General features: G+C 47.4%; 6 protein-coding genes across 6 annotated transcripts; 4 read left to right on the plus strand and 2 right to left on the minus strand.

Annotated features, from left to right (window-relative positions):
- Positions 1 to 444: 444 nt before the first annotated feature.
- Positions 445 to 2,434, plus strand: MGYG_06306 (hypothetical protein; the record flags this gene model as incomplete). Its single annotated transcript, XM_003171713.1, has 2 exons — positions 445 to 759; positions 857 to 2,434. The coding sequence occupies 2 exons, from the start codon at positions 445 to 447 to the stop codon at positions 2,432 to 2,434; spliced, it is 1,893 nt and encodes a 630-aa protein (XP_003171761.1).
- Positions 2,435 to 3,122: 688 nt separating this feature from the next.
- MGYG_06307 (E3 SUMO-protein ligase pli1) lies at positions 3,123 to 5,058 on the minus strand (the record flags this gene model as incomplete). The annotated part of the gene is made up of 7 exons (XM_003171714.1): positions 3,123 to 3,600; positions 3,655 to 3,880; positions 3,935 to 4,040; positions 4,097 to 4,413; positions 4,500 to 4,571; positions 4,633 to 4,845; positions 4,911 to 5,058. The coding sequence occupies 7 exons, from the start codon at positions 5,056 to 5,058 to the stop codon at positions 3,123 to 3,125; spliced, it is 1,560 nt and encodes a 519-aa protein (XP_003171762.1).
- A 442-nt stretch (positions 5,059 to 5,500) lies between these two features.
- On the plus strand, positions 5,501 to 6,071 carry MGYG_06308 (hypothetical protein; the record flags this gene model as incomplete). Its single annotated transcript, XM_003171715.1, has 3 exons — positions 5,501 to 5,675; positions 5,736 to 5,774; positions 5,902 to 6,071. The coding sequence occupies 3 exons, from the start codon at positions 5,501 to 5,503 to the stop codon at positions 6,069 to 6,071; spliced, it is 384 nt and encodes a 127-aa protein (XP_003171763.1).
- Positions 6,072 to 6,644: 573 nt separating this feature from the next.
- Positions 6,645 to 9,660, plus strand: MGYG_06309 (GPI ethanolamine phosphate transferase 2; the record flags this gene model as incomplete). Its single annotated transcript, XM_003171716.1, has 8 exons — positions 6,645 to 6,823; positions 6,884 to 6,928; positions 6,999 to 7,290; positions 7,349 to 7,476; positions 7,541 to 7,911; positions 7,978 to 8,485; positions 8,549 to 9,027; positions 9,095 to 9,660. 8 exons carry the CDS (start codon positions 6,645 to 6,647, stop codon positions 9,658 to 9,660), a joined length of 2,568 nt encoding a protein of 855 aa, XP_003171764.1.
- An 88-nt stretch (positions 9,661 to 9,748) lies between these two features.
- On the minus strand, positions 9,749 to 10,556 carry MGYG_06310 (hypothetical protein; the record flags this gene model as incomplete). Its single annotated transcript, XM_003171717.1, has 2 exons — positions 9,749 to 10,199; positions 10,264 to 10,556. The coding sequence occupies 2 exons, from the start codon at positions 10,554 to 10,556 to the stop codon at positions 9,749 to 9,751; spliced, it is 744 nt and encodes a 247-aa protein (XP_003171765.1).
- Positions 10,557 to 11,122: 566 nt separating this feature from the next.
- MGYG_06311 (hypothetical protein) lies at positions 11,123 to 12,488 on the plus strand (the record flags this gene model as incomplete). The annotated part of the gene is made up of 2 exons (XM_003171718.1): positions 11,123 to 11,841; positions 11,900 to 12,488. 2 exons carry the CDS (start codon positions 11,123 to 11,125, stop codon positions 12,486 to 12,488), a joined length of 1,308 nt encoding a protein of 435 aa, XP_003171766.1.
- Between the last annotated feature and the right edge of the window lie 23 nt (positions 12,489 to 12,511).

Below are 12,511 nucleotides of genomic sequence, written 5' to 3' on the forward strand. Positions count from 1 at the left end.
ACTGGTATTGGCATCGATTGAAGGCTCGACTGATCAGCGCATATTCTCCGGATAGCCAGGCCTCCTTTTATATGCTACCCCTAAAACTGGCCGTAATACATAGGTCCGTCAGCGTGAGCCACCGTGGCTTGCCCCCAGAGAAATAGGATTTATGACTTGATGACTATCAACCCCGTAAACCACTAGGAAGGTCTCAAAAACGGACCTAGAACGAAACATAAGCAAGGGTAACTCCGGGATTGGTGGAGCGGCAGGCTGGGGCGTACATTTTATTTCATTCAGAGAAATCTCGTATATCTGCAAACCTGAACCAGATTAAAATCATTCAAAAGGGCGTCAGGAGAGCCTTGCACGGCGGAATTCGATCGATGCGATGAGAATTCTATAAGCACACTCTCAGGCCTGCGACCAAGGCCGGTTTGTCGATATTAACTACTTACTATCATGTTGGTCTCACACTATTCCCATCGACGGCTGCTGCTTCTCACCAGCGGCGCATTCGTCCTGCTGTTCATATATTACTTTGGCACCGTATACCGACACCAGCTGGGCGTTGTACCCAAACATGGCGATTCCGTGCATGACGAGCACGAAGAGCCTGAAGAGAAATGTATGGGCAATGATCCAATAAAGATGCTGTTGGACAAGGCAGACAATGCATGGCGCAAGTACGACACTGCTCGGTCAATGAGCTTCAGTGATGCTGTTATCGAGTATAGATTGCGGTATGGTCGCCATCCGCCGCCTGGATTCAAGGAGGTGAGTCCTATCTGTATATGCGTTTCACTGGTTTATGCGCTGGCTTTATACTGCTTGATAAAAAGGAGCATATAACTGACCTACGGGATGAACACAGTGGTATATATTTGCCCGGGATAACGATGTCCGAAACGTCGACGACTTCGATCAGATAAACGACGACCTCCGGCCGTTCTGGTCAGCGGAGCCAAAGACCATCCGGCGGAGGGTAGCCGCAGCCTGCCAGGACCCCAATGGAAACTCGATTGCAGCACTTCATATAAGGAACGGGGCTATTGCGAACATTACTGGTGATGGGTGGCGGATAGATACGATGAAGTCACTGGTGGCACGGTTTGCAGAGAAGCTACCTGATATGGACATTGCCATGAATACAATGGACCAGCCTCGACTGGTAACCAAGTGGGAAGATATGCAGGCTATGCTGAGTAAGGAGATAGCATCCCGCGCTACTCCTCCCATTGCGACCTATTCATTTACAAAGAATATGGAAGGATTCGTGTCAATGACGGGTAACAACAATGTGACAGAGGAGGATAAAGTCAAATGGGCTGGAATACCTTCCAAGCAGTACATGGAGGTTGCGGCTACTGCCTGTCCTCCGGAATCTCCAGCTCGGAATCCGATCCTGAGCATTCAAGAGGCGGATGCTCGTTACAAAACACCCGGTGCCGGCCTTGTGTCTAATTTTAACATGTCCAGTGATCTATGCGTTGTTGGGCCAGCCATAAAGGATCTCCATGGATTTCTATTTTCGTCATCAAGTATCAGCCACTCAGATGCTCTTATACCGATATTCAGTGAATGTAAGGTGAACGTCAACAATGATATCCTCTTCCCGGCAAACATGTACTGGAAGAATGATGAACGATATACCTACAATGGCGTTGAAGATATCGACTGGAACAAGAAAAACGAGACCCTCTTTTGGAGAGGAGCTACGTCTGGCGGCATTCAAACTGCAGATAACTGGTCTCGGATGCATCGCCAACGGCTGGAGTTCAAGATGAATGGGACAAAACTCATAGGCAAGACAGAGCGAGTCCTGCCATGCAACGACCAATCCTTGAGCTCAACTGATCCCGCATCGTCGAGCTTCCAACCAACTAATTTCGCCAACAAGTATTTCGATTTCGGTTTCACGGACCCCATGGCTTGTATGCCAGCCAACTGCGAATTCTACAATGACACCTACACGTATAAGGAGAAGAGCCCTCTCTCGCATCAGTTCGTAAACAAATACCTGGTCGACATAGACGGACACAGCTTTTCTGGCCGATGGCGTGCATTCCTTCTTAGCAAGTCTCTGGGTATAAAAGCCACCATATTCCGCGAATGGCATGATTCGCGTCTCTTTGCATGGAGACATTTCGTGCCCCTAGACAACCGATACGATGACTTCTATGCCCTTATGACCTATTTCATCGGGACAGGGGCAAATAATAATACCTCTCCCAGCAATCCCCATGTTGCCCGTCATGATAAAACTGCGCGAATGCTGGCCAGACAGGGCCGTGAATGGGCTGAGAAGGTTCTTCGCAATGAAGATATCGAAGCCTACATGTACCGACTTCTCCTTGAGTATGGCCGAGTCATCGATGACAATCGAGACTCCATTGGCTACCATGGTGATGGTAGCGAACTAGCAGAATTTGATGAGCATTTGACGCGGTGATAACTCTAATGAACGGCGATTTGGCTTCATGGAATATATGTTTTTTTTACGGGGTACATATGTACAGCTTCAATATTTACTGATTTGTGTGGTACATGCTTCAAAACCTGGGCAGCCATGTACTATATTTTATTCGTTGTGGGCAATAGGGAATTAATCATTTAGAACTTGGTTATCTATCTTAAACTATTTAATATAAGTAATAGTCACTTCTTTCCATGAACTAGCTATTGGTATTTCCTTTGCTTTGCCTGTACGGACCCGAAATTCTCTGCTGGCAGGCAAAAGTATTCCGTTGAAAAGCATTATTATTAAACAATGCCGATAGATGCCGCGTTAATCGTTGGACCTATTTGACGAGCATACCTCCCCAATCCCTATCCTGATGTAGAAGAAGATGGAAGCTCTGGAAACAAAGCAAGAGAAGAATAGAATAAAATACCGTTAAAAAAACTCCACGCCCCCGTTATGCCCCGTTTGTCCGTTTTCCATCCTAGGCCCATAAATAACAACGATTGGTATAAACCCGCAGAATAAATGAGAATAGGCAAACTCCTCAAATGATCTAATAGAAGGAAAAAGGAAGGTCGGAAATGGTGTTGAAAAAAAAACCAAAAAGCAGTTTCCTGAAAATGCGGAAACGGCTGTTTGTTATGGCCAAAAAAGTCTTGAGCTCCGGAGAGACTCTCTATCGGTGGTAGTGATATGAGCCGGGAACAGGTGAATTCGAGGATGTTGACGCAGAAAGTCTGAGCGGGTCAAACGGTTGATGATGATTTCCATTTGAAAGGTGAAATGCGAGCCGCTTAGCAGGGCGAGGAGGCTCCTCCTCATCATCACTGCCGGTCAAATCAATGACTTGGCTAATGGTTCTTTTACCAGTTGAAGGTCGTGGAGCTGACGCTACCGAGGAGGCTTCCCTGGATGGAGTTGGGGTTGTACGGTATACCGAGGCCTGAGAGTCGAATTCCCGCTTAAGGGTTGGTACACCACAGCTGTCTACCTCGACCAAGTCCAACTCGTCATCGTAATCATCCCCATTTTCAATGCCATTACTACCCGGCAAGTCTTCAGGGGGATCGTTGGGGTTTGACCATTCCCCGTTCTGTTCTATAGTCACTTGATCGACCGATTGAGGTGTTGCACGTAATATGTTATCAACATACCTAAGGCGTATTAGTTATTAGATACCAGTATGCTAAGGATTGTTGATCACTTACTGGTCTACCTGTAAAGCTTCAAAGCTGGTTGCTTTATAGCAGATGGGGCAACTCCACGTCGGTGCCTGTTCTTGCAGTTGGAGGAACGAGGTTGCATCAAAGCATTGGTTGTGTGTGCATAGCGAGGTGCGGCATGGAACTGAAATCCGGAGTGTTGAGAGCGGGCATTTTAATGACATGACGGCTGATGTTGTTACAATATCTGCGTCCTGTGCCCTGGCCTGCACTGTAATCCTTTGTAAGATTCTGGTCACGTACAAAGCGCTTCTATAGAACTTACTCTCTCTGATCACCTGCTCGGCGGAAATTGTTTTTCTGACTTGAAGCTGGGTAACCAATTCCTCCACAGGATGTTTTTGCACAAGGTTGACGACAATGAAGAATTTCTTAAGTTCCTGTTAGCTATCTGACGGCAATGTGATATGGAAAAACAGGGGACAACCTTCTGTGTTAGAGCGTATGTCATCGTGACGGAGTTCGAAAAACCTGCTTTCTTCCTGATGAAGTTCGTTATATCTACCGGCCTGGTTGTACCTGGCTTGTTTTTTAGACCACGCATGTTTGCCTTGACATCATCAAGGTTGACTTTGAGTTCCACTTGGTGTGGGAAGGCGATATCACATGGAGAATAATGCGTAAGGCCATTGTCTGCAGCACCATAAACCATGACCCGGATGTTTGGATCTGAGAGAAGCCGTGAAGCAGTTTCAGAGTTGAGAATCACCCGCAAGTTAACAGTATCTTTGGAGGAATCCCGAACTTTAGTATTGAAATCCAAGTCAGATTTTGGTTGACCTACTTTGCGGGATATGATTATAGGGTAAGTTATTTTTGTCGTATCGTACCTTGACACTCTACTACAGAAGTCAAAGCTTCTAGAATGGTATAAAACGGGCTTTTCTTGAAGGTCAAGCGACCTATATAATTCTGTCAGCGGGGGAAGAGACTCTCACCATAGCGGAACCAACACCAACGTACCTAGCGGACTCGGAGGAGGAGGGAGAGGGACTGCTGTCCGGAATGGCGGCAATGCATGCGAAGACTGTGGTTGAGGAACCGGGGGATATTGGGGTGATAATGGAGTCAATGGCGGAGGTGACGGCTGGCCCTGGGCGGTTGCGTATATCCGTGCAATGAGGCTATTCAACCGGCTCTGGTTCGCCCACTCGCCATAGGCGTAGTAGTTAAGACCTATAAGGAAAAACATAGGTTACTAGGAGTAACGGGTATATGGCATTCATTAAGTGAGGACTTACGGCCTATAAGCCTGGCCTGAAGTGTTTGCTTGACGCCTGAGACCCCCAGGTTCTCACTCTTGAGGATCGCTTTCAACTGGGTGTTGAGGAGCTTGTATAGCGTCCCCATAACACGCTGGATCTCCTGGTTCTGCGCCTGAGGCGCCATACTGGCTGCTTCACAGGGCGTTTCTCCGAGCAGTCTGGTCTCCCTGGCCTGAATGACGGGCTGAGGGCGAGGTGTTCGGGATCTCGGGGGGCGGCTGGTCAGGCTCGGAGCAGTTCTATCATGGTATATGCTGTGCTAGCTTCAGCGACCGTCTGCGCACTCTCTCCAGTCCTCGATTCGAGCGTCACCGTCGCAGCGTCCGGGAAGATGTTTCTCTCTTGCTGTCTTCGCGAGTCTCGCCCACGATCGGATCTAAAGCAAAAGAAAGTTGCGGATGAGCAAAATGCTTAGTAAGCTTGTCCTTCGATGACATAAGCCTGTCGAGTTTTTTTTTTTTATTAATAGAAGTTCGAGGTTGATATTGATGTATTGTTTAACCGGGTCATTGATTATTATTGTGCATCTGGCATTTTTGAGCTTGGGATAACAATAGGGAAGCGCCATGGCAAAGGGACTCAGGTCGAGTGTTAAGAAGCACAACAAGGCTCTCCTGCGCGAAAAGGTCTTTGGGCCGGCAGCAGATGCCAGAACTGAGCGGCTCTCTGCGAAGCTGCAAGAGCTCGCAGGCACTTCCAAAAGAGATGCTAACATGACAGATGCAGACCCAAATACTGCAGGTGCGTATCTCTGTGAAGGTCGCTGTTGAAGGGTATTCAACTAACAGGCTGGTCTTCTAGATGCCAGTGCAGAGAAATCTAAAACTGATATAGCAAAAGGTAACGGCTGCCGAGTCAATACCATTTCCTTCACTTTTCTTTCACTTTTGCCTCAGATATCGGAGCTCCGATGGCCTTTTGTGAACCGTCTTTGCTACCTTTGGAACCTGCTCTAATGCTACGATAGATAATGAGCCTACTCCCCTCAAGATTGAAGGCGGGATCTCTCGCAAGACCGGCCGAGTTGAGAAGCGCACACGAAGAAAACCACGCAACACCATAACGTTTGCGCCTCACCCCTGGGAAAGCGAAGAGACTCAATGGGAACAAGAAGCGATGATGTTTATGAGCTTCTAGCCCGACGTTGAGCTGTCTGATTTCACGTTAGACTGGCTGTTGAGCGGAGTCTGAGATCTCAATTGCGCATAGTAACACGAAGAAAAAGGGATTTGGAGTTAAACGGAGTTCCAAAAGGATTAATTTATGATATGGGATTTTTCTTTTGGCCTTTTCTTTTAGCCACGACTATTCAAGACGAATGATATCAGAAGTTGAAAATGGTCTTAGACACCTTTATGCTATTTTACACTCTACGGTTGCTGACGCGACCTTTTAAAATAACCATATCCTCATAATCGGCGCCGAAATGTTTGCTTAGATAGCTGCTTTATCGCTAATCAGAATCGCGGGCGCAGGCACGAATGGCGCTTGTTCCTTTTTTTGGGTTCTTATCTTATCGCGGCGCGCGCAAGACCTTGAGAGACGAGGAGGACGTCAAGGGAGTAAACACAACACCTAGCAGGATGAGGACGACGGAGATGGTATAGACAGCGAGTAGAAGACGATAGCGGAGGAGATAATGATTTTCAGTCAATGACGCTCGTTTAGACAAGTCTCTTTCTTTCAAAGATGCGCTTCATCACTTCAAACATGGCCACGCTGGTCTCCTTTACTCTTTTCCCCCTGGCGCTGCTCCTCTTCGCCAGCGGATTCTTCCCGTACAAGCCATTCATCCCAGGTCTGGCAACCTTTGAAGAAGTTGAAAATGGCAGTCGACCGTCACCTATCTTTGACCGGGTCATCTTCATGGTGGTGGATGCATTGCGAAGGTGGATTGGCTCCATGTTGTCTCTCCCATATCCTATGCGTCAGCTAACCCCCGTATTTAGTGATTTCGTGTATGGGAACCATTCCGGGTTCCAATTCACCCAAGGGTCAGTAAAGATGAATATGCTATGCTCCAGTAGAGCAATATGGAGTCAGCCTGTTCTAATTTGTGTATAGGTTGATCAAGTCTGGCGCAGCAGTACCATTTACTGCCCATGCAAGCTCGCCGACTATCACCATGCCACGGGTCAAGGCAATTACAACAGGATCTGTCCCGTCGTTTGTTGATGTGATCCTTAACTTTGCAGAGTCAGATACCACGTCGACTCTTGCTCACCAGGATACCTGGCTGGCCCAGCTGAAAGCCAAACCCGGTGGGCGGCTTGTCATGTACGGCGACGACACATGGCTGAAGCTGTTCCCTGACATATTCTACAGGCATGACGGGACTACCAGCTTTTTTGTTTCCGTACGATCATTCAACTCTCCCCTCATGCTAAATCAATATCAACTGACCCTGATTAAAGGATTTTACTGAAGTCGACAACAATGTGACTCGGCATATACCTGAGGAAATGGGCAACGCTGATTGGAATGCCATGATAATGCACTATCTCGGCCTTGACCATATTGGTCACAAAGCTGGCCCAAGAAGGTGAGCTCATGAAGCTATAGTAAGGTCCAAGTATTACGACATATGGAAGCTAACGTTGCAGAAGTCCTCATATGATACCCAAGCAGAAAGAGATGGATTCCATAGTCAAACAGATATACAGTTCCATGGAAAAGGAGCCTCATCTATCGTCCGCACTCCTTGTTCTATGTGGTGACCACGGTATGAATGATGGTGGTAATCATGGTGGTGCATCGGCTGGAGAGACCTCCCCTGCTCTTACATTCATATCCCCGAAATTTCAAGGCATGGGGCTTGAAAGGGCACCTCTAAAGTCTTCTTCAGGGGAGTTCGATTACTACGATACTATAGATCAATCAGACATAGCTCCTACTTTGGGCGGCCTGCTCGGTTTTCCGATCCCCCTGAACAACCTAGGAGTATTTATTCCGCAATTCCTCCCATTATGGAAAAAAGGTTCGATCCTCGCGTTTTTTCGTCTTTGCCTATGTCTCCAAACTAGAAACTAATACAGCATTATAGATCGGGAACGGCTACAACTTCTCCAGGAAAATGCCAAACAAATGATAAACATTGTCAAGCAAACATATCCAAGTTACAAATTCGACTCTACTACCCAGTTGAGCTCTTGTGACGGCGGTTCAAACTCTGAGATAGCAGACCTGGAATGCAAATGGCACAAGGCGCAGCAGATGATCTCTCAGACTACTGACGATACCAATGTCTCCCCAGCCATAGAGTCATCACTTATAGCCTTTTTACGAACCGCACAAACCATAATGTCCAGCACAGCGAGCAATTATAACCTAGCAAGACTATACCAGGGCATTGCATTCTCGGGGATTTCCTTCCTGCTTTCTCTCTATGCATGCGTGCAAAAGGGCCGTAATGGAACTGCAGCTGTGGGGTACATATTCCTAGTCCTATCTGGGTACGGAGCCCTGATGTTTGCAAGTAGCTATGTTGAGGAAGAGCAGCACTTCTGGTACTGGATGACTTCTGGTTGGATTTTCTATCTCTACTGGAAATCGTAAGTAACATCTAACCTTTCCCTTTATCATCGATTTTAAATGCTAACTGTTTGTCCTCCCAGTTCCAATAGACAAGAGCGCAAGTCAGCGTATGCCAGTGCATTTATCCTTGCTGCTTTGACAAGAGTTATGAGACGCTGGAACCAGACTGGCCAAAAGTTTGCCGGAGAACCAGACATTGCCAACACCTTCTTTAGGGAACATCCTAATGTGTTGTGGCTGCTGATTCTTTTCACATATACTGACCTATATCAAAGATTGCTGCCAAACACATCCATAGCGGATCCGACGAGCAAGCTGTTATCGCTACTCTATCTTCCCTTAACCAGTTTCTCGTTCATATTCAAGGTGGTCTTTACAGACGCTGACGCACCGGAACTTATACGGAATACCCCTTTTCTCCCTTTCTTGATCAAGGGTGTTCGAGGACTGTCCCTTGTTTTCCAAGCGCGGGTTGTTCTTATTGGAGTCTTGGTATGTTCGATGTATACGATGTATTTGAGAGCCACTAGGAATGGGAATCGAACCGGCGCAAGAAGAGGTAATAGAAGCCAACAAGTATCTTTCCTTCGAATTAACCATCTCCATACTAACGTCTTCTCAACTAGATGTTCGAGGAACCTTTCATTCCCTGCTCAGTCTATTGCTCATCACTCAGTCTCGAGCCACCAATATACCACTGTTCGCCTTCTTCCGGATCCAGCAACAAGTCCTCAGCTCCATGTCGCTGTCTACCACAGAAATCACGGTCACATCCCTCCTGTTCCAGTACGCGAGCTTTTTTGCTCTCGGTGGCTCAAATGCCATCTCCTCAGTCGATTTGTCCAATGCATATAACGGCGTGAGCGGGTATAACGTTGGTGTAGTAGGTATACTGACATTTATCAGCAACTGGGCTGGGCCGATCTGGTGGGTATCTGCCACTCACCACCTGCTGAGCATTACTCGCTCAGCTCGCCGGAACCAGTCAAATAAACATATCCAGCTTTTGACCTTGTTCGTTGCCACGAGCCTTTTAGCTGTCATGGTAGCTTGCACTGCTCTTCGAACACATCTATTTATATGGACTGTGTTTTCACCGAAGTTTCTTTACAGCATGGCATGGACGCTGGCTCAACATATCATCATTAATATTTTATTCGGAGAGTATATGTTGCGATGGTTATACAATTAGACTGCTTTCCTCTTTAATATAAGGATTGCCTTCCAAGCCTCTTTCAAAGAGATATAATAGCTCTCTTTATGTGATCTTTCATCTGCAATTACAAGCCAGCAAATATATCATCTATCGCATTGACTTTTCGTTTCTTCTTCTTCGTCTTCTTCTCCTTAGAGCTTCCGGGTTTGTCCATGCTGACGGCCATAGCAGTATCATCGTCGACTTTTCGTTTTATGCCTTTATCAAGGCCTGACTTCTTCTTTTTCTTCGTTACAGCTTCACCATCAGTAGACACAGCTGAGTCGACTTTCTTTTTGACTTGGGTGTCAACTTCAGAACGTCGAATCACTTCACCAAAATCTTCATTGGCAACAGCAGCATTACTAGCTGGCCTGGGAGTGGGCTCCGAGGCCTTCTCATCTCCAAGTTCCTGAGCAATATTCGACAGTTCGCCCTTATTTATCTGGACGACTTTGAATACTTCAGCAAGCGTAGCCAGCAAAACAACACCCAAGGAGCAAAATTGGATATCTGCAACCACAGTAGAAAATGCTCTGTCCAGAAAGGTCAGTCATATTTCATCATTTGGTATGAATACTGCTCTTCAGGTCAACTAACCTATAGCACCGTGGAACAAGCTCGTCGTGAAGATAGCTCATTATTCTCCACACAGGAGCAAACGGGTGTTCATCACTGCCATCTGCGCTCCGGACGTCCTCGAATTTCTCGATCCTTTCGATTTCACACGCGAGATTCAGTGTCCACCGCCTCAGCATGTTCAGCCATTTCCACCATTTCGTGCAGCGATGCTGGTTCTTGTTGTGGTGGTAAAGTAGATGCAGTGTTCGGTGGATCGACCGGACGTCACTGGAGGCTGCAAATGGCGATGATTCAATCAGTTGAGTGGACATTTACGCCAACTGGCTTCGCCTCCTCCTTGCCGTGTCCGCTGGCTCTGGCTTGAGGGCCGTCCACTAGTCGATATGGGAGTCGTAAAAAAAGCATCTCCCGGTCAAGGATATCAAACTCCGAACAAAACGGCAACGGAACCAACCGCCGGCTTAGTCATCAGAACAACTCCATTTTATCGGGGTTTTCTGGGTTCACTTGCAAAAGTTGACTCGAATACGAGAAGTTAAATAGACGAGCTCTTCCTCTTCTGCCAACGAGCAAGCAGGGGCAAAACTGAAGGATTGAGGCTCAACAATGCATCCTTCCAATTGCATGTTTTATCCATGTTGCGGCGCTGGCGGTCGGAGCTCGTAAAGGGGCATCCGCCGACGTTGGTGCCTGGAACGCCGCCTGAGACATTTCGTCCGTTGCATGGATTCGAGATATAAAGGGACTCTTTCTCCGTCTGGGTCCCTTTATATTTCGAATCTTTCCCATTTTTCTTCCCCCATATCTCTGTTCAAGGGCGTCTCTTTGAATATTCTCAATTTTTTATACACCACCAGGAAAAGAGCCATCTGTACCAATGGGTTTTACTACCGCTGGCGGCAAACGGGGCCTGGCCTCCAAACGGTCAGCGATAAGTCTGCACGACCAGCAGCCAGTCGAGCCGTACACGGATGAGCCCAGCGATGAGCCACCGGCTTATACTGATGCCACTCCAGGAAGTTCAAACTACAGGCAAACTCTCCCTGACCTACCGGCCCCACGAGGCTATACCAATCCATATCAAGAGGTTATTGGGAGCCGCGTTGTCAAAACATATTCCGGACGGGAATCGTATCTTGTGACTGTTCACCCAGAATACTCGAATACTCCACAGGATCTGTACAACGCTATATACAACCAAGCCGGTGTGGCGCCTACTGTTCTCATCTCCGTCAAAGGAACCCACACCGTCAAGCAGCGGGATGGGAAAAAGGACTCCAGCTCTACGGTTACGGACTTTGACTTTCGAATCGAGACTCAAGGAACTATATTGCCGATATCTTCGTATGATCTGGAAAGACGCCCGTTATTCGATTACTTCCGCGAACTAAACGTGGTGCGGGACGGTGACAAACAGTCTGCGTACCGCGGAGGGAGGTTCAAGTGCAAAGCGAGCAAGAAGTATAAGCCTGCCGAAGCCAACGATCCAGAACAAGCGGCGATGAATGGTGAACAGATCGAGGCAGAGACAAGTCTCGAGAGTACGCTTCAGCAATGGTGTACTCGATACTGCGAAGACAAAAGCGGAGTGAAATCGTCAGTAAAGAGACAACCTGCGAATAAACTTACCAGTATACTAACTGCCCTTTCATAGATTCACGTTACGCAGCACAGTTAAAGGGCTCGACATGAACATTATCAGAACCGAAATCGCCTCCATCATTCGCTCTACTAACTACCGTGGTACCATCAATGTTACCCAGGAAACAACCCACACAGCACTAACCGTCTATTCACCACATTGGATAAACAATCTCCGAACCAACAGGTTCGTCTGGTGGGCAGTTGTCATTCTTCAGCTTTGGATAATTACCTGGCCTATCATCATCTTGCTTGAGAGGCGCTATGAGCCCGTCACGGCCCAATACTACGTCTACCGGGAATCAGAGTACAACCCTCCCTTCAAGGGTGAAGTTGAATGGACAAAGATGTTTGCCCCTGCTATTAGCGCTGCAGCGCTAAATAGAAGGAAAGACGAAATTGTTACAGTAGCTGATGTGCAGCGGGCTACTGATGCGGCTCTCAATGGCCGGGTTCAGGAGTCTCCAGCCGAAAGAGAGAGGAGGGCAAGAATGAATAACGGGAATGGAACATTTATGGATTCTGTTATTGGTATAGCTAGGGGTGTGTCGGAGTTGAGGAGCGAGTATGATCATGCTAGAGGCTGGGGTGCGAATGAGTGAAGGATGCATCGGATCGGGTCTAT

Source organism: Nannizzia gypsea, genomic scaffold (genome assembly GCF_000150975.2).
Source record: "Nannizzia gypsea CBS 118893 supercont1.5 genomic scaffold, whole genome shotgun sequence".
In the NCBI taxonomy this organism is placed as follows: domain Eukaryota; kingdom Fungi; phylum Ascomycota; class Eurotiomycetes; order Onygenales; family Arthrodermataceae; genus Nannizzia; species Nannizzia gypsea.